At 46.6% G+C, this 18,586-nt stretch overlaps 1 protein-coding gene across 7 annotated transcripts in view; it reads left to right on the top strand.

Annotated features, from left to right (window-relative positions):
• The window catches only part of Mboat2 (membrane bound O-acyltransferase domain containing 2), a 132,544-nt gene that overhangs the window by 101,501 nt on the left and 12,457 nt on the right, over nt 1-18,586 (top strand). For 6 of the 7 annotated variants that reach the window (XM_029484759.1, XM_029484754.1, XM_029484755.1 and 3 more), the window contains 5 exons: nt 1,460-1,515; nt 6,306-6,360; nt 13,384-13,564; nt 15,099-15,291; nt 18,233-18,336. In XM_029484759.1, coding sequence (XP_029340619.1) covers nt 1,460-1,515; nt 6,306-6,360; nt 13,384-13,564; nt 15,099-15,291; nt 18,233-18,336 — 589 coding nt within the window. The remainder of the gene's footprint in view (nt 1-1,459; nt 1,516-6,305; nt 6,361-13,383; nt 13,565-15,098; nt 15,292-18,232; nt 18,337-18,586) is intronic. The other variant, XM_029484758.1, reaches the window with a different exon arrangement.

An 18,586-nucleotide genomic window follows, 5' to 3' on the forward strand; every position in this document is an offset into this window, starting at 1 on the left:
ATATGCATCATATCTCATATCTGATAGCCATAGCTGAATGTGTCAGTGTGTAGGTATCACATAAATCCGGCCATTATTTTATTAGGTTGTCTTAGTTACGCGTGCACAGGATTTAGAGGTTAGAACTGAATGGGCCTTTGTAATTCATTATGAAGAGAATCAGGCAGGGTGAGAACAATGAGTCTTTCCCCAAAGGAGATGGAAATCTCAGAGCATTTGTATAATCCTGAAGGACATGAAGGATGTCTTGCAAGGCAGAAATGACAGCCGGGCCTATGTGCAGAGCAACCTGGGGGATTAGGCCAGCTGAGCAATGATTTCCTAGGTAACTTGTAAGAATTGGCTTTTAAGGGAGCCAAGAGAAATCCTTCCCTCTTAAGCACAGGGAATTGGAAAACAGCCCTCATCTGACCTTGTCCCTTGGAGCTTGAGTCTTCAAGGGCACAGCTGTGAATCTGACTCGAGTGAGATGTGGAAGCAAACCCTTTCTGCTGGGTGCATACACTGGGAGACAGCCCCCACCCCCTCCACTCTTAGCTGTGTGGCTGACAGAAAATCAGTATTGGAACTTCACTGGATGGAGCCTGAGCCTCTACCTCTCATGACCAGTTGGCCCTGGCTGCCCGATGAGGGTGATTCTGTGTGGTCCTTTTTGAGAGACTTTTCCGGGATGATGTAGTGAGATTCCTGGCTCTCTCAGCATGCAGAGCACAGGTTCTGCTTGTTGGCATTTCAGAAAGTTGAATAGCCGTCTGAAAGCTGATGCCATGAGGGTGAGGTGTAATAGGGCCGTTTCCTTATATCAATGTTTGGTTTTCCTCCAAGTTAGCCATTCAGATAGAATCTTACACGATGTAGGAGCCATGCTGCCATTTCTTTAACAGATACCAGGCTTCTTGGTTCTGGGTGGCTGGCATTAGCGTGCCCGCTTTCAGCATGGCGATGGTCTTCTGACCTTTCTGTCTCCTGTTTCCCTCTTGCTGTTTGGCTCTACACCTCTGCACTTCTCACCCAACTTATTTAAATTTCTGCTCATCCCCCTTTCTCGGGGCATCTTCTGTTCTCTTTGCTGTTCAGCCTTGGGCAGCAGGCCCAGGGGAAGGTTGGAGGAGGCACTTAGTCACAAGCTGGCCATATCTGATGTCCCTGCCCTCATCTTAGGATGTGTAAGTTGAAGCAGGCTGGCTCACAGAAGGTTGTTTTTAGCATAGAGTCCTCCTTTTATTTGCCTTTTAAAACCACAGAGGAAAAAAAAAAAAACCTTTGATTTCTTTTCTCTCATACTTCCCAAGGACAGAGACACCCCGAGTAGTTAAATCTTTAAAAAAAAAAAATCCCCTGCGAGTTTGTTACACTTGAGGATTTTATTGCCATGTAAGCAGAGTTGAGGCTTTTTCCTGTTTCGTACATGTTGCTCTAACATTCTCCATTTAAAATATCTACTTTTGTTTCGTCACAGCCCAATGATGATCATTACGCAGAAGATCACTAGTTTGGCTTACGAAATTCACGACGGTAAGAATCTGGAAGTTAATTGTTCATCACCGAAAAGAATCCTGTTAGAGTAATTCTTGGCTCGAGATACTCCCCTAACTCTATTCTCTATAGAGGAAGGGAAGGAAGGAAGAACAGTTAACTTGTTTAAGGTTATTAAAATATGCTTCACCCTCAAACCCTCTATTTTCTCTTGATTTTTAAATTCAGTTCAGTGATAAAATGCAAAATAGTCCTACGGCCCATATAATGGACTGATAGTCTAAGTTAAGTTTTACTCCTACTTTATTTGTCTTACATTTATATTGAAATCTGTATACTTCTCCTGCCCTACCTATCTCTCTGTGTTCACAGCCATATACACATGTGTATTCATAGACTTTTAATGTAAGCATACATCAATTTTACATGCTGATTTAATAAGTGAATATAGGAAATGCCAGCAGTCAAGACTCCTTGGGGTATTGGCTTGGGTTCCTTAGAGGAACACTAAGGAACAACTCTGCCTGGACTTTCTGTCTGTCCCTGCATGCGTGAAGCCCCCAGTCCCCACATGTGGGCAGGGCACAGCCTTGGCAGTTCTCCAGGGCAAGGAGGAGTTTTCTTCCCCTCCCCTTTTGCTGACAAGCAGAGTTACCTGCTTCATTTAAGGGGCCACAGACAGAAGGGACAGATTTCCTTATCGTCACTGGTCCGTGTTTAATCCCTGTGTGTTTAGCTGCAGCTCTCCTTTCTGCCCTTCAGGAAGCAGAGCATCTCTTGGCCGTGTGCTCCTCTAGACTGCAGCATGTGCGGGGCGTAGAGAGGCCAGAGGAGACCCATATTCCGCATCTCCTGCATCTGCTCAGGGCCTCTCGTCTCCACGTTCATAGTCCAACCCACACTAGAGGGGTGTGTCTTGTAGTTCTTGCATCCGGTGATGTGGACAGAAGCTCTCAGACCCCGGTTCTGTAGTCACGGAGTATGTGCTGTGAATGAGGTCTCTAGGTGCTAAGACTCGTGTGTCACACTGACAGGTCCCGCCTCGGGCTCTGGAAGGAGAATCTAGGAACATCATGGGTCAGGATAGCATTCTGTCTGTAGATCTAGAAGCACTTGCTAGCAATGTATATTAAGCTCAGAACTGAACAGAGCCCCATTTTGTTATCTGGTCTTTGGCATAGATTTAATGAGCAGGGTTTTTGATCAGCCTTGCCATGTTGGAAGAGTTGACATTCTTTAGCTTGGCAAAAGCTTTAGCAAGCATCTCGCCCTACCAGATAGCCTCCTGGAGAACCGCTACCCCCACCTTATGCCTCAGGGCTTCGGCCCTTCCTAGTCTCTTGATTCCTCGGTGACTCCCACGAGGGAGGATATCCTTGTCTGTATCGAGCACTCTAAGCCCATCGCTAGCTTGGCCTGGCTAAGCTCTATTCCAGTGAAGACAAACAGTGACTGACAGACATGTCTTTAGTGCTGTCTAGAAGACCCAAGAACAAGGTTCCCAGAGTCTCCTCCCAGTGAAGTCAGGGACAGCGCTGGTTCCCCAGCAGCAAGTATGAGAGCATGTGATGTGACATCTGCCAGGAAGTTCATTAGACCTGGGGGAGACCTGGAGGCCCGGGTGCTTGCCAGGGGCTGGTCAAGCAGACACCAGTGCCTAGCCAGTGTCACAGTTGGAAATCCCTGGTGGGGAATGTTGAGACTAAAGCATGCAGGCACAAACACTTGCAGCCTAAGGAACGCTTGTCTCGGTGCAGGGACACCAGCAATGGGTCATGCTTGCAGGCAGGCCCTAGCGAGGACAGCAGCAGCAGGTCATGTAAACTCTGGGCAGTAGGTCTGGACCTCTCCTGTCTGGACTCCTCAGCTGCCAGTCCAGTGAGTGTTCATCCCAGCATCCTCGGGAAGCAGAGGTTTTATCTTGGAACCCTTCTAGGTGTGGCCCTGAGATATCTTGCTCCCCTTACAGAATCCAGCCTCTTACCCTGAGGCTGTGGTTTTAAGTTGTGTGCAAGAGATTACTTCGGTCTTAGCACTGAAGGATGGCACAGCCTGGCAGTGTGTTTGGTCACGATGTCTCCTGGCAAGTCCGGGGTGGGGTAAGGTTTGTTGTTGTTGTTGGTGGTTTTGTTTGCTATGGCTTCCTTGATTGCACTTCGTGTGGGAGTCTATCAGCTTAGCTGGGTGCTTGTACTGGTAAGGGAGAATGAGGAGAATCTTAGACTGAACTATATTAATTTACCATAGTGTTAGTATTCTAGCTTAAAAACAACATCTTTATTTTAGTCATTCTATTTCTGAGTACTCAAATTTTGAAGTAAGGAGGGAGGCTGGGCTTGTACGTATAGATAAAGTTATTCTATAAAGGTGCTTTCCTTTGAGTTATATATTTATTTAATGTGGTTGGTGTGCAGTTTAAAATGAGAATAGCCTCCTAGAGCAATATAGCAGGGTACACTGGCACAGGAGCCCCGCCCTACACCAGACACTTAGAAATGATGCACTGGGCCAGGGACACAGCTCAGTGGGGAAAGCATGAGGACCCAACTTAGACCTCCAGTGCCCACGAAAAGCTGGCATGGCGGATCAGAACTGTAACTCCAGTGACAGTGGAGCATGAGACAGGAGGACCCTGGGGCCTTGTTGGGTAGCCAGTCTAGCCAGAATAGTGAGCTGTATATAGACTCACTTAGAGACCTGTCTCAAAGAAAACAAACGAACAGCCCACAAAACAAACACACACTAGGGAGAGCATGGAAGATGATCCTGGACATTGACCTCTGGCCTGCCAGACATGAACATTCCTACTCACGAAGAAATAATAAGATATAACAATAAGTTTGTATGTAGCAACGCATGGCATCACAGATGACTGCTAACCTGCACTTTTACCAGTAAAAGGCAGGAAAGGAGGGAGGGAGGGGGAAGGCTTCCAGAGGAACACCAGAGGAGGCCATAGGTAGCCCTAGATCATTTGGAAAGGGCCGGTCTGTCTAGCAAGGACATCAAGCTGTCCTCAAGTGGCGTGGGCCCCTGAGGTCCCCTGAGGTGCTCTCCTTTTCAGTGCAATTTCTGGGGTTTTGTTTCCTTCCCATGATGCCCTTTGGAGGACGAGGCTAAGAATCAGAGCTCTGGCAGAGCTCCGCTGAGGGTCAGACCACCTGCCTAGTCATCATGACCTCCATGGTTTTCACAGGCCTTTTTCTGCCTTTTCAAAGTAGATTTATTTTTATTTATGCGTATAAGTGTTCAATTGGCTTGTGACTATATCACCTGCATTCTGTGACTGCAGCAACCAGGATGGGGCACCAGAACCGCTGGGACTAGTTATAGACATTTGTAAGCTGACAGGAGGGTACTGGGAGTTAAGCCTGGTTTCTCTAGAAGGGCAGCCAGTGCTGTTAACCACAGACCCACCTCGCTGACCCCATTACCGCCAAAATAGCTGTGGGATTATCTTCCCTTCCCTACTTACTGAAAGTATAGGTGGGTTTTTTTCTTTCTTTCTTTTTCTTTTTGCATGAGGTTGTGATGGTCCTGGCAAAAATTTTAGATGATTATTTTATTAGACTGGGGGCGGGGCGGGGCGGGGGTGGCTGGCCTAGGAGGAGGGGAGAGAAATGTCTCTTGAGTCTTTGCACTACCAGTGTACAGATACATCATGTGTTCTTTCACACACCTTCTCCCTACTAGACCGAGGGCCACAGCAGGCAGTCCGTGTCTCTTCTTTTTCTAGTGCAGTCCGGTCCTCAGAGTGTCGGAAGGAAGCTGCCATTCTCTCGTCTGTGTCTTATGTACAAGTGTCATCGTTCACATGTGTATAGTTGAGATCACGCTGTTTAAGTAAAGGCTTTCAAAAGTTCTGTGTACTTCTAGATCATAATGGTGGCTTGTTCTTTTAACATTTTTGGAGCTTTTGTTTTTGGTTGATGTAGTCTGGCCGGTCTTGAACTTGACACCATTCTGCTTTGGCCTCCCAGACATTTCTTAACTAATTATGTTCTTATAATTAATCATGAAGTTAACAGTTTGTCTGTTAATTGATTGTCTGTGTTTCTTTTATAGTTCATTGTTCCTGGTTTTTGTCTCTGTTTATCTCAGTGTCTTTTGATGGCTTGGAATATATGTCTTTGGACAGTGTTGTCGTTATTATTTTTCTAATTCTTACAAAAGCCTTTTAAGAGTGTTGTTTGCTTTATTTAATCTCCCTTTGTCTTCAAGTTGGTTCTGTTTTTCTTTTTCCTTTTTTCTTTCTTTTCTTTTGCGGGGGGAGCTTTAAATTGAATTTAGTGTTTCTTCATCATGTTTTCGAAGCATGTAGATCCAGTAAGTTGATGTTTGGCTGTAGCAATGGCCTCCTGATTGAGACCAGACAAAGCCGATGCGTCAAGATGATGCGTTTGCTTCTGTGTGTATTCATGGCGTTGTAGAGATCAGCACCGCCGCTGCTTGCTGAGTGACTGGCTCTTCATGGCACTGAAGTTTAGTTGTCGAAATCCTCCAGGAATTCTAATGTGTCTTTAGCACTTTCTGTGACGGATAACACAGTTATAAGTTAGAATGTATTAATTTGGGGGATTTTTCTAATTGGGTAATAATTTCCTTCAGACTAGTAATTTTCATTCCGCCCTGTGTAATGTTTAGCCTTTATAGGGCAAGGTGGGTTGGACCACGTGATGGGTCAGCTGTGATTGGATCTGTGTTAACATGAGAAAGAAAGAGGCACTCATTTGGGACCAGATATGGAGAATAGCGTGCACTTCAAGTGGGGTAAGTGCCATTCTTAAGAGGAAATATGACTCACAAAAATGCTTCTTTCTGATTCTCAGGGATGTTTCGAAAGGATGAAGAACTAACTCCATCGCAGAGGGGATTAGCTGTGAGGTATGTGTCTTTACATCTACCTTGGTTTGTACCGTTTCACTGGCTCATGCAAAGTAACTGTCTTCCCTCCACACAGCTGCAGGCCACCAAGTTGTTCTGTGCTAGGCTGGCAATCCCTCCTGGGCTCTGCCAAGTCCTGGGCCTCTGTACCGTGCGTGCCTCCTGTGAAACACAAGAGGTCCACTGAGTTTTGTGTCTGTGAGACTCTCAAAGGATAGATGGCGGTGTGTGCAACTGTAGTGATAACAGTCACTGCCACCACGGACAGGGACTTGACAGCAGTGAGTGGGCCAGCGGAGTAACACAGCGCAAAGGTGTAACACACATGTTATTGGTTATTATCCGAGGGACTCAGCTCGTCATCATCTTCCTTTGCTCTGCTTCCAGAAGAGCTGCCTGAAGAGTGGCTTGGTTTCCTGGCCACGTCTATTTCAACCTAACACCATGACGATGAACTCCCCTCCTTACCTTTGGAGTAATTGCTTCTAGATTAAGAATTAAGGAATGCATGTCTGCCGGAAGAATGAAATGATGTCCAGATGTGTGTCACTGTTCATCCTTTGACCTCTGGGACCCCTCTGTGCATCTTCTCTGGGCTTTCCATTGCTCTGTGGCCAGTCTCCAAACAGCAACACAGAGCCATTGCATGCACTCCCTGGCGAGCAGTCTGGCTGGTTCTTGACTTTTCCCTGACCTTGGACATTCTACCTCAGACACTGTCACTTACAGGCATCTGCTCGGATTCTTCGTCCCCTCTCAGGCAACCACCAGGCTAGTGGCCCGTCCTAGTTAACCCCAGCTCTCCACCCGCCTGGATGGTGGAAGGAAGCCGAGTGCAGATCTCATTCTTGCTGCCTGTATTCATTTTGGATTTCTTACTGTTTTAAAAACTGTGGTCCCTGGGGCTAGAGAAACGGCTCCGCAGTTACTGCTCTTGCTGAGGACCAGGTTGGTCCCCAGCACCCACACGACACCAACTGTAGCTCCAGTTCCAGGGGATCTGACACTCTCTTCTGACTTATTTGGGCATCTGGTGTACACTCATGCATGTGGGTAAAACACTCATACATATAAAATAAAATTAAATCCCTTTAATTTAAAAAGCCATGGTCCTTCGTATCGACAACAAAGCGACTACATTTCCTTAATTCTCTCTCTGAAAATATTTTATATTCTCCTTTCTCCAAAATCCTACCACTCTCTTGCTCATACTCAGAAAGCTAAATTTCCTTTCCTTCAGTGATGGAAAGCTGTTCGTGAAGACAGCCTCCCCTCGGCCGTCCACACAGTGCGTGGTTACTATGTGTGACCTCATTGGGTTGACCTCAGCCTGACTCTGAGAACAGCCCAGGTGAACTGTAGACTGGGAAATGACTCATTGTAGTGGGGCAAAAAAGACGCCGACAAAGGCTGCCCGAGGCATCTGCTGGGACTCACTACCAAGGACAGCTGGGCCCTGGGTTCCTGGCTGTCTGTCAGTCTGTAATCACAAACCCTCCAAGCTCCCCAAAGCTGTAACAGAATATTCCTTTTCTACGTCTGAATTTGAACTGCCCATAGAGACTAGGGCTCTCTTCTCACCTCTGACCTTAATCAGGATCTTTTTTTTCTTCTTCTGCTGCTGCTCAGCAAGGTCATGCTTAGCTTCTCGGGGAGGAGGATAATATTGTCACGGGTCCCCTTCGAGCCACCACGCTCCCATCACACTCTGTGCTCAGATGTATGCTTCCTTCCTTTCGTGGTTGCCCTGAGTCTTCAGCTTTGTTGGCATGGTGACCAACCACAGTGGCGTCACTGGTTCAGGTGATCACTCCTCACTGGATTCCTGGACACCACATTCTCTTGCTTTTCTTCTCTGCCTCCCCGCTCAACCCTCGGCCCTTCTCCTGTGTGACTGACTGTTGCTGTACCCCAGAACTCAGACCTGAACTTCTCAGTGTTCCCCAGGTGCTTCCACATGCTCTGGTGTGGCTTGAAGCCCACAAGCCACACTCCCTCATCTCCCCGATAGCAATAGGTCTGTCCACAATGGAGCCTCTGATTTCTGTCTGTCCCCTGGCACGTGTTTCTCCACCACTGCCACTTGTCTGCTAGTAGTATCATTTAATATTGGGGTGTGAATGGGAAATAGCAGACTTCATTTGCTCACTGCAAGTCTGTTTGACTAGCAAGTCCAGCAAGCTTTCAGCCCTCTCCGGAAGGCTGCTTCTCACCACACCCCCGTCCACTACTAGATCTAAGGGGCTGCCTTCCAGAATGCACTTGGTTTTCTCCTGTCCTCTGTAACAGATTTCTACATTGGGTCCATCGATCCTCTGTGTGCATGCACGTGTGCAAGCCAGAAAAACTTAGTAGCAAAAAGATTCTGCCTGGCCTCTGAGACAAAGCGGGAAAAGGAAAAGTTGAACTTTGACTCAGAAGGCTACAGAGACCCAAATGAATCTGAGTGGCCAGAGATGGAAGTTCTGGGAAGGAGAGCTATAATATTTAAAGGGGTCGTCATTTTGCCTGTCTCTTTAGTGCGGCTTATGGTGAGCCTGCCTTCCTAGCATGGTCCCTTGGTCAGGTGATGTTTGGCTGGCCCCGGTGGTTACCTCTTTCATTTCAGCTTGGAATGTTAGGTCTCTTCCTAGGCCAGAGATTTCATTTTCATGACCAGAAGGAACCAGTTTTTCTTTTTGGGGGGCCTCTGCTGCTACTGTGTCATTGCTCCTTTTAAAGAGGTAACCCCTAAAATCACTTGGGAGATGGTTTAAAGTTGGGGAGCTAGTCTAACCCACTTCACTATGGAAGTCAAGAGCTTAAGTTCCAGTGTCAGCCAGAGGAGTCATTTATTGTCTGGCCTGATGTTCTAGGCCCCACCACTATGTACTGCCCCAGTCAGGGCTACGGACTGTCTAGTTCTGAGGAGGTGAGGAGCCAGGGATTCCGGAGTCCCTGCCCTGAGCTACCTGTTTTTGGCTACTGGTCTCATTGCACACAGGTGTCGTAAGAATGTGTCCACACTCGGCTCTGTATATGGATACGGGAGATTTGAACTCTTGCTTTACACACAAGTACATTTACTCAATGAGCCACCTCCCCATCCCCAGAGAGTCTCTGAATAGGCTTTGGATTGTTTTGGTCTTGGTTTTTTTTTTTTTTTTCACTCCCCTGATAAGAACCCCCAGTGCTTTCCTGTGTAACATAAGTTTCTAAGTTCCGACCACAGCATCCTCTTCAGAATGGAGCCCAGAGCTCCACACTCTTGCCTCAGTTTACACACTCCTTGTCTCGTCCTAGGGTGGGAGAACAAGGTTCCTTTTTGTAGGTGAGGCTGACTTCAAACTTCCATCCTTCTGCATCCCTCCCTAGGACTAGGATGTAGGTGTGTTCCACCACACCCAGTGTCTCCTCTTTAACTATACCCACCTCCCATCTAAAACCCCACCCTCCTAGCCCTCTGCCCTGCCCTGCTCTGCTGGGTTTCATCCTGCCCCAGTGTAAGGTCCTAATCTTGAGAGCCTTGTCTGTTTATCGGTGTGTTCCCCGTCTCTGAATGGCCAGGAGACATTTGAGCATGTATGGAGATATTTGTGGATTTGGGATCCCGGAAAGGCTGACATCAAGTAGGTTAAGGGCAAACATCTTCTTGTGCAGGACAGTGCTCTGTACCAAGGAAGTACTGGACCCTCAGTGAGTGAGGCTAAGGCTGCCTGACCTAAGGCAACACACAGTTGGTGCTGGGACAGACCAAATCAGCAAGTGTCTCGTGTGATAAGTATTACAGTGGGTGGTTCCAGCACTTCACAGGATTCTTTTGACGGTTGAGCCAAAACTTTCTTCAGTGAATTTTGTGGTGGAAAAGAATCTTCTCTCGTGGGCGCTATGGAGTCTGCCTGTGATCTCAGCACGTAGGAGCTGGAAGCACAGGGATCAGGTCATGTTCAGCCAGCCATGCAGCTGAGTTTGAGGATCACCTGGGCAACTCTCGACCCTGACTCAATACAAAAACAAGAGATGAGACAGAGATAGGGACAGAAAATGTAAGTTAGCTACGGGCTAGCTCTGGATACATAATGAGGCCCCGGCTTGAAACTTTAAAAAGAAAAAAGAAGGTGGTCGGGCGTGGTGGTTTACGCCTGTGATCCTAACCCCCAGGAGGCTGAAGTAAAAGGACTGTTAGGAGTTCAAGGCCAACCTGAACCACAGAGTGAGACTGTCTCAAAGAACTAAAGTGGGCTGGAGAGATGGCTCAGCAGTTAAGAGCATTTACTGCTCTTGCAAAGGGCCCAGGTTCAGTTCTCTGCATCCACGTGGTAGCCCACAACTGCCTGTAACTGCAGTTCCAGAGGATCTGACACTCTCCTGGCATACTCTGGCTCCTGCATGGCTATGGTATACATTAATTCATTTCATTAATTCAAACCCTCTGTAGTTACTTATAAAGATAATTATGAAAACACTCTATAAGGACACACATGTGGGACTGGAGACATGGCTCAGCAGTTAAGAGCACTGACTGCTCTTCCAGAGGTTCTGAGTTCAATTCCTGGCAACCACATGGTGGCTCACAATCATCTGTAGTGAAATCTGATGTCCTCTTCTGGTGTGTCTGAAGACAGCTACAGTGTACTCATATAGACAAAAATAAATTAGTTAAAAAAAGACACACGTGCACACAATTAAATAAATAAATAATTTCTAAAACCACATTAAAACAAAACACAAATACGAGTACCAACTACCACAAAAATAAATAAATAAATAGATAAATAAATAGATAAATAACAGACAGACAGACAGAGAAAAAGAATAGATGGCGTTTCCAGTCAGAATGGAAAGTGCTGTGTTGATCTATATGTCCCATATACATAACAATAATCCCTCATATATGGGGGTGCTTGCTTCACATCTTTGTCCACAGAATATTTTCCAAAGAGACTGTTCATGGTATGCCGAGAGGGAAGAAGGACTCCGCTTCCCCGGGGCCTGTTTACTATGCCCAGGCGTAGCTGCTCTTTGATCTTCAGTCGATGAACTGGACTGCCCACTAAACTGTACATACTGTGAGCCATTTGGACAGGCCTTGAGGCAAAGGAATCACAATGGTTTGGAGACATCTTTTTCTCCTGTTTCTTTCTCTTTTTTTTGAGACAGGGTTTCTCTGTATAGCCCTGGTTGTCCTGGAACTCACTCTGTAGACCAGGCTGGCCTCGAACTCAGAAATCCGCCTGCCTCTGCCTCCTGAGTGCTGGGATTAAAGGCGTGCACCACCACCACCCGGCCCTTTTTCTCCTGTTTCTCTTGGCTCCCACAACTAATCCATCACCTAACTCCACAGGTGCACTGTCAGAAGCCACATGCCATGCTGTTCCAAACACCTCCAAGCTGTTGTCATCTGCTACAGTCCCCTGCCTGGTCTTTGTGCCTCCACTGTGTGCACACACAGGGCCAGAGAGGTGCTTTGGAAACCTGGCCTTTAAAACCTGACTAGTTTTCTGTCTCCTTCAGCATGATCTCAGTTTCTTCTGTGGCTTGGAAGGCAGGCCCCGTGTGATCTTACCTCAGTTAGCAGGCTTATCTCCTGTTCTGTCTTCCTTGTCTTGTCAAGCTGGCTGTCACTGTGTGTGTTCCACCTGTGTCCTCATCACTCCTCAATGCCTGGGTTTCTACAGCTCTCACTTGTGTTTAGTCTGCTTTACCAAAGAGGCTTCTTTGACTTCATGTAACGAGAGACCCCTTTCCCTGCGGCATTTAGCATCTCTGAAGATTGCATATAAATGTACATATATCTTATTTTATACATAGTCTATTTTAGTCTGATACACACACACACACACACACATACACACACTGGTCTATAAGCTCCATACATGCAGGATTCCACCTGCTGACTGCTCTGTCTGCAGACCCAGGAGCCTGTTGTCCACATGATTGGCATGCAGCATGCATTTGTCAAATGAGCACATGTGCTGTGAGAGATGATTCCTTATGCCGCACCATGGTCCTCTTAGGTTTCTTTCCTTAATGAGGAGTCTAATGGAAGGCCCTCTGTAGTTGCCTGTAAACACCTTTCTGAGAACTCTCGACTAGCTTCTTTTCAATTGCTATACAAGATCTCAACAAAAAGCCAGTTAGGGGAGAGGGGGGTTATTTTGCTTATAATTCCAAATTGTGGTTTGTCTCAGTTAGGGTTTCTATCGCTATGATAAAACACCATGGCCAAAGCAACGTGTTTCGGCTTACAGCTCTCAGGCCACACTCCATCACTGAGGAAATCTAGACAGGAACACAAGGCCAGAATCTGGAGGCAGGAGCTGATGTGGAGGCTGTGGAGGAGGGCTGCTTACCTCCTTGTTCCTCCTGGTTTGCTTAGCCTGCTCCAGGACTACCTGCCTACGGATAGCACTGACCACGAGGGGCTGGGTCCTCCCATATCAATCCCTAACTAAGAAAATGTCCCATTGGATTGCCAACAGATCAGTCTTATGGAAGAGTGCTTTCAACTGTAGTTCCCTCTTCTCAGGTAACTCTAGCTTGTGTCACATGGACAAAAGAAAAACCAACCAGGACACAGATCATCATAGTAGTCACAGCAGCAGGAACTAAAAGCAGCTATCATTCCACAGTAAACAGCAGGGAGACATAAATAAAGGCAGAGCCCTTCTCTCAGCTAGCTTCCTTCTGACTTGCTTCGTCCAGGATTCCCTTCCTAGGGAACAGTGGGCTACGTCTTCCTACATAAACAGTCAAATTGATCCCTCACAGGCCATGCCGATCTACAAAATTCTTCATCAAGATTCTCTCCCCAGGTGAGTGTAGGTTGTGTCAAGTTGAAAGTTAAAACTAAGCAGCCCACCTGTCCAAAAATTCTGTTGAGAATTCTCTGCCCCAGCCTCCCGAAATCTTACATGGATACAAATGAAAACTAAGACATCTTTTATTTGGGAAATGGCGAAGGTGGTGAACCCATGACTGACGTTTCAGTGGATCACCCTGAAAGCCTCTGCCACAGCTCACACGCGTGTCTCCTCCTTGCAGGCGCATGCCAAGTCTCCTGGAGTATGTAAGTTATACCTGCAACTTCATGGGCATCCTGGCAGGCCCACTGTGCTCCTACAAAGACTACATTGCCTTCATTGAAGGCAGAGCATCCCACGTGGCACAGCCCAGTGAAAATGGAAAAGACGAGCAGCATGGGAAAGCAGATCCATCTCCAAATGTAAGGGCATGTGCCTCATCCGAAGCCCTGTGCTCCCAGGCATCTGTCTGTCCAGTTTTCTGAAAGTCTAATATTTTTGGTTCCTTTCTCCCTCCCTCCCTTCTCTTCTCCCTCCCTCCCTCCCTTCCTTTTCTTCTCCTTCCCTCCCTCCCTCCCTCCCTCCCTTCCTTCCTTCCTTCCTATATCTGTTTGTGCGTGTATGTTGTGTGCATGTGCATGCATGCATGTTGTGTGGTTAGGGATTGAACCCAGAGCCTTGCCAGGGCCTTGTGCTAATATAGTAAGGCAAATAATTCTACCACCGAGCTGCATCTCTGTCTTCTATTCCCATTTTTTTGTTTTTTTGTTTTTGTTTTAAAACATTTATGTGTCTGAGTGTGCACCATGTATTAGGTGGGTACCCATAGGGGTCAGAAGAAGGTTTAGGATCCCCTGGAGCTGAAGTTACAAGCAGCTGTGAACTATCTGATGTGGGTTCTGGGAACCGAACTCCTGTTCTCTGGAGCAACAGAGCTAGGGTACCAAGCACCGCTCCAGCCCTTCCATCTTATGGAGATGGATCTCACTAACTCATGAAGCTGGCGCTGACGGTGACCTCACTTTGAAGCCTGGCCTTGAACATGTGATTTTTTCCTGCCTCTCCTCCTCACGTAGCCAGAATGGCATGTCTGCACCACTTGCCTGGCTGTCGTCTATTTCTTCATAAGCATCTCTCAGGACAAACAAGTCTTTACGCTCTACCCAGTAGTGACGTCATGACTAAGGAGCACCTGTAAGTTACTTAGAAACTGCATAAGGAGCAGGAGAGATGGCTAGTGGTTCAAAGCACATGCTGCTCTTGCAGAGGGGCTGGGTTCTATGCTCAGCACTAACGTGGTGCCTCACAATTATTTACAACTCCAGTTTCAGGGAATCTGATGCCCTCTTCTGACCTCTGTGAGCACCAGACACAAATGTAGTGCACATAAATAGATGTAATTTTTTTTTAAAGAAAGGAAACAATTCCTCAGTGAAAATGATGCTGTCAAGGGTAGGTCTTCTATGGCAGGCCCCTCATGGACTGTGCCTTCTGACCCAGCCCATTGGAAACCCTGGATTCTCCTCTTCCTTATTAGTGCCAGTCAGAATCTGGCTCACGGGGTTGGGGAGATGGCTTCACAAGTGTGAGGAGCATAGTTAGATCCCCAGAACCCATGTAATGACAGTATCACAACCAGCCTGTAATCCCATCCCCGAAAGCCAGACACCGGGGAGTGTCGGGGGGAGTCCCAGAGCAAGCCAGCTACCATGATTAGCCATATCGCCATTTCAGGGAGCTCTGCATTTGATTGAGAGAGCCTGCCTTGCTGATTGAGGTTAATGAGTTTGAAGGTATTTCTGTGTGGGACTGTGAGGATCTGAAGTGCCCAGGGCAAGGCGGCTCCTGATTTTTGATCGGGAGAGCTCAGGTTTGGGGCTGCATTCAGGATATGCCTGGTGTGTAAAAAGGACACACAGTCCTGTGAGGTGTGTGACTCTTGCCCACCCGTTCCAGGCAGCAGTTACGGAGAAGCTCCTGGTCTGTGGACTCTCCTTATTATTCCACCTGACCATCTCCAACATGCTACCCGTGGAGTACAACATCGATGAGCATTTCCAAGCCACTGCGTCGTGGCCAACCAAAGCCACCTATCTGTACGTCTCTCTCTTGGCTGCCAGACCTAAGTACTATTTTGCATGGACCTTAGGTAAGTAACATGCAGACTTGTTTTCTACTGAAGTATCCTGTGGTCGGTCTGTCTGTCTGTCTGTCTGTCTGTGACTGACTGCACCTGCTGGCCTCAAACTCCCCAGGGACAGCAGTCCACCTGTGTCAGCCTTTCTAGTGGCTCAACCTGCAGGCATACCACTATGTCCAGCTCAAGAGTGCCCTCTTGAGGATATATAGTGAAAGACCGAGTAGAATCAGAGTCATTTTGCAAAAGAAATACCTCCCCCCCAAGTTCATATTCAAGGCCCATTTTATAATAAATAATAATAATAAGGATCAATGATTAGTTGAGGTGATAGGGAGTGCTTATCTAATGCCTGTTGTATGTTAGATTCCATGCTGGCTTGAATGAATGCTAACATTTGGCATAGTTCCTGTCTTCAGAGTACCATTAATTTAGTATGACTTCATTACACTTATCATTATGACACCTTAGATGAGGTTTACTGTGACCAGAGCTTCACCAGAAAAGTATACAAAATCACAGCAGTTCACAGAAGGGTCTTTGACACCCACCCGCCAGGTGGAACAGGTATTACAGAAGTTGAGGCTGAGGTGTCAGAGTGCCTATGACTGATGGAGGGCACTGACAGGAAAGCTGGGCTTGGGAAGGAGAGACAAGCTTTTTGAAAGCTCTCCCCTGCACTGCTTCACAGCCTTGGGAGGTTTCTGGTGGGCTTGGGGGGGGGGGTAACCATGCCTGTCCTGAGCTTCATCTGCGTGGATCCTAGTACTTTCCCATGTTATCACCACATGAGTCTTCCTGAATGTCCAACGGACTCGTAATGCTCCTGCCCGCCTTGTGAAGGGTGCGCTGATGTGGCGTGGAGCCTCTTTGGTCTGTCTCTTGCCCTATTCACTACATCATCATAAGTCTCTTTATTCTGAAGATTGTGTGATACACAATGCACATTTTAACACCACAAAGAGCAGATCACAGAAAGGCCGAGCAGTTGGTCCTTGGCATTTCACTACTGCCTTTATTTTATTGCCGTGAAATGTGGCTTTAGCCTGGCAATTTAATGGAAATTAAAAGATAGTGTTACCTTGAATTTGTTTAGTGTTAAGAATTTGTTTGTTTTGAGACAGGGTCTCCCTGTGCATCCTGGGTTGATCTTACTCTAGGCCTTTACTTGGTCTCTGGGATGCTAGCTATGAGATGCACAATTATGCCTGGCCTTGTGTGAGTTTAAACTAAGATTGCCTTAATGCTGTTTTTCCTTCTGTCAAATTTAAACATTAACAATAAATGAAATTTCTTAAGATCCTTGTATACCTATTTAAATGCTGGCTTTAAACAGAGGCTCCGAGATTCCAAACCAGTTTTGTCCTTTTAGGGTTTTTTTGTTTTGTTTGTTTGTTTTGGCTTTGGTTTTTTTTTAAATAGTCGGTATTGATATTGGTGACATAGCTCATTGAGTAAAAGCACATGTTACTTGCCTGACAACCTGCGTTCAAACACACACACACACACACACACAAATATAATATAATATAATATAATATAATATAACATAACTTTGAACCATTGGCTCTGTTAAGCCACCAGCTACAGGAACATAGGCGTTCTGTTCCCATTTGGATTTGATTGGAGGCTGTTGGCCACTTTGTGTGGTGGGAGTAGGGTGTTTTCTAGAATAATTGGCAGATTTTGCCTTTGATCCTATTAAGACTGCATATTACCATACTGACCAGCTCACTGTAAAGGCGGCTTAAACCAGACAGAAGAGTAAATCTTGCTTGCATACTTCCCCCCCCCCCAAATTGTAAAATTTTTTGTTTAATTAAGGAACTAATAAAAGAACAAACCATTTAAGGGTAGGATCGGTGTCTGTGAAGGTGTTTGGCTGCATTTTGATGGGTCTTAGCTCATTTGGCCATAACATCAATGGTGTGAACTAGAATCGCCTTCTGTTGATTGGAAAGGATCCACTTGAAGCAAGAGACATCCTATGTTGACCGGGTCTGTAAGCTGCCAGTCAGCCACCACTGTGAAAGGGTTGACAAGGAAGTTCTGTAGACCAGAGTGGGTTCTGGTCAGCCATTAGGCATTCGGCCCCACTTACCTAGAATAAAGACCAAAATGAGCATGCTGACTTCAGGGGGGGTGCTCCCAGCAGTTTCTTACAGGCAGGTGAGCACTCTCCACTGTATTCTAGCACGGTACCCAGAACTCTTCCACTCTGCCTGTCTTCTCAAGATCATGTCTGGTGTCTTGTTAACTAACCTACTGACTTGAATAGGGTTGTTATTTTCATTATGTGTGATGATGTCTCTGACCTCTCTTACAAAGTCAGGGCTGGAGAGATGACTGGGTGGCTAAGAATGCTTGCTGCTCTTCCTTCCAGAGGAAGGTTTGGTTGCTTACAGCTACCTCTAACCCCAGCTCCAGGGATCTAGCACCCTCTTGTGGCCTCTCTGGGCACCTGCACACAGCTTAGCAGACATGTACACACACACATACTCATTTTAAAATTCAATTAAGTCATGGACAATGGATCTAGCTCAGCAGGAAAGGGCTCACCTGAAAGGTCCGGTCTCTAATACTACTAAATAACTAAAAAGTCCACTCTCACTGCTTAAAAGCAAGGCAGGGCATGCACCTCCTGGGAGAGCAGAGGAGATTGAGGCTGGAGAGGTGGCTCAGCAGCTAAGAGCATTTGTTTCTCCTGCAGAAGGTCCAGGTTCAGTTCCCAGCAGCAACATGGTGGTTTACAAACATCAGTCTTGGGGGATCTAATAGCCTCTTCTGGCCTCAAGGGCACCGGACATGTACATGGTACATATAATATGTATGCATGCAAAACACCCAGACACAGAAAAATAAAATTAATCTTTTAAAAACAACCATATATGTATGCATGTGTATATATTGTATGCATTGCAATAACATTTCTTAATGCTTTACTTCGTCACAGCTGACGCCATTAACAATGCTGCAGGCTTCGGTTTCAGAGGATACGACAAGAATGGAGTGGCTCGCTGGGACTTAATTTCCAACTTGAGAATTCAGCAGATAGAGGTTAGTAAATGTTTAAGACGTTAGTCATGTGACAGTGTAAGTGCCACCGTGTGCTTTCATAGGTTGTGGTGTGCTGCCCTGAGAGTGGAGCTAACAGGTGTTGACCACAGTAGGCTGCAAACTTGCTTTTAATAAAGAGTATATTTGCGCTTATGGAGGTGAGAGTCCGTAAGGATGAAATTAATTTAGCGGTATGACTAGGACCAAGGGAGCTCACTTCATACAAACACAAAGCAGAGAGAGAACTAGA

The sequence above is a fragment of the Mus caroli genome, chromosome 12 (genome assembly GCF_900094665.2).
Source record: "Mus caroli chromosome 12, CAROLI_EIJ_v1.1, whole genome shotgun sequence".
In the NCBI taxonomy this organism is placed as follows: domain Eukaryota; kingdom Metazoa; phylum Chordata; class Mammalia; order Rodentia; family Muridae; genus Mus; species Mus caroli.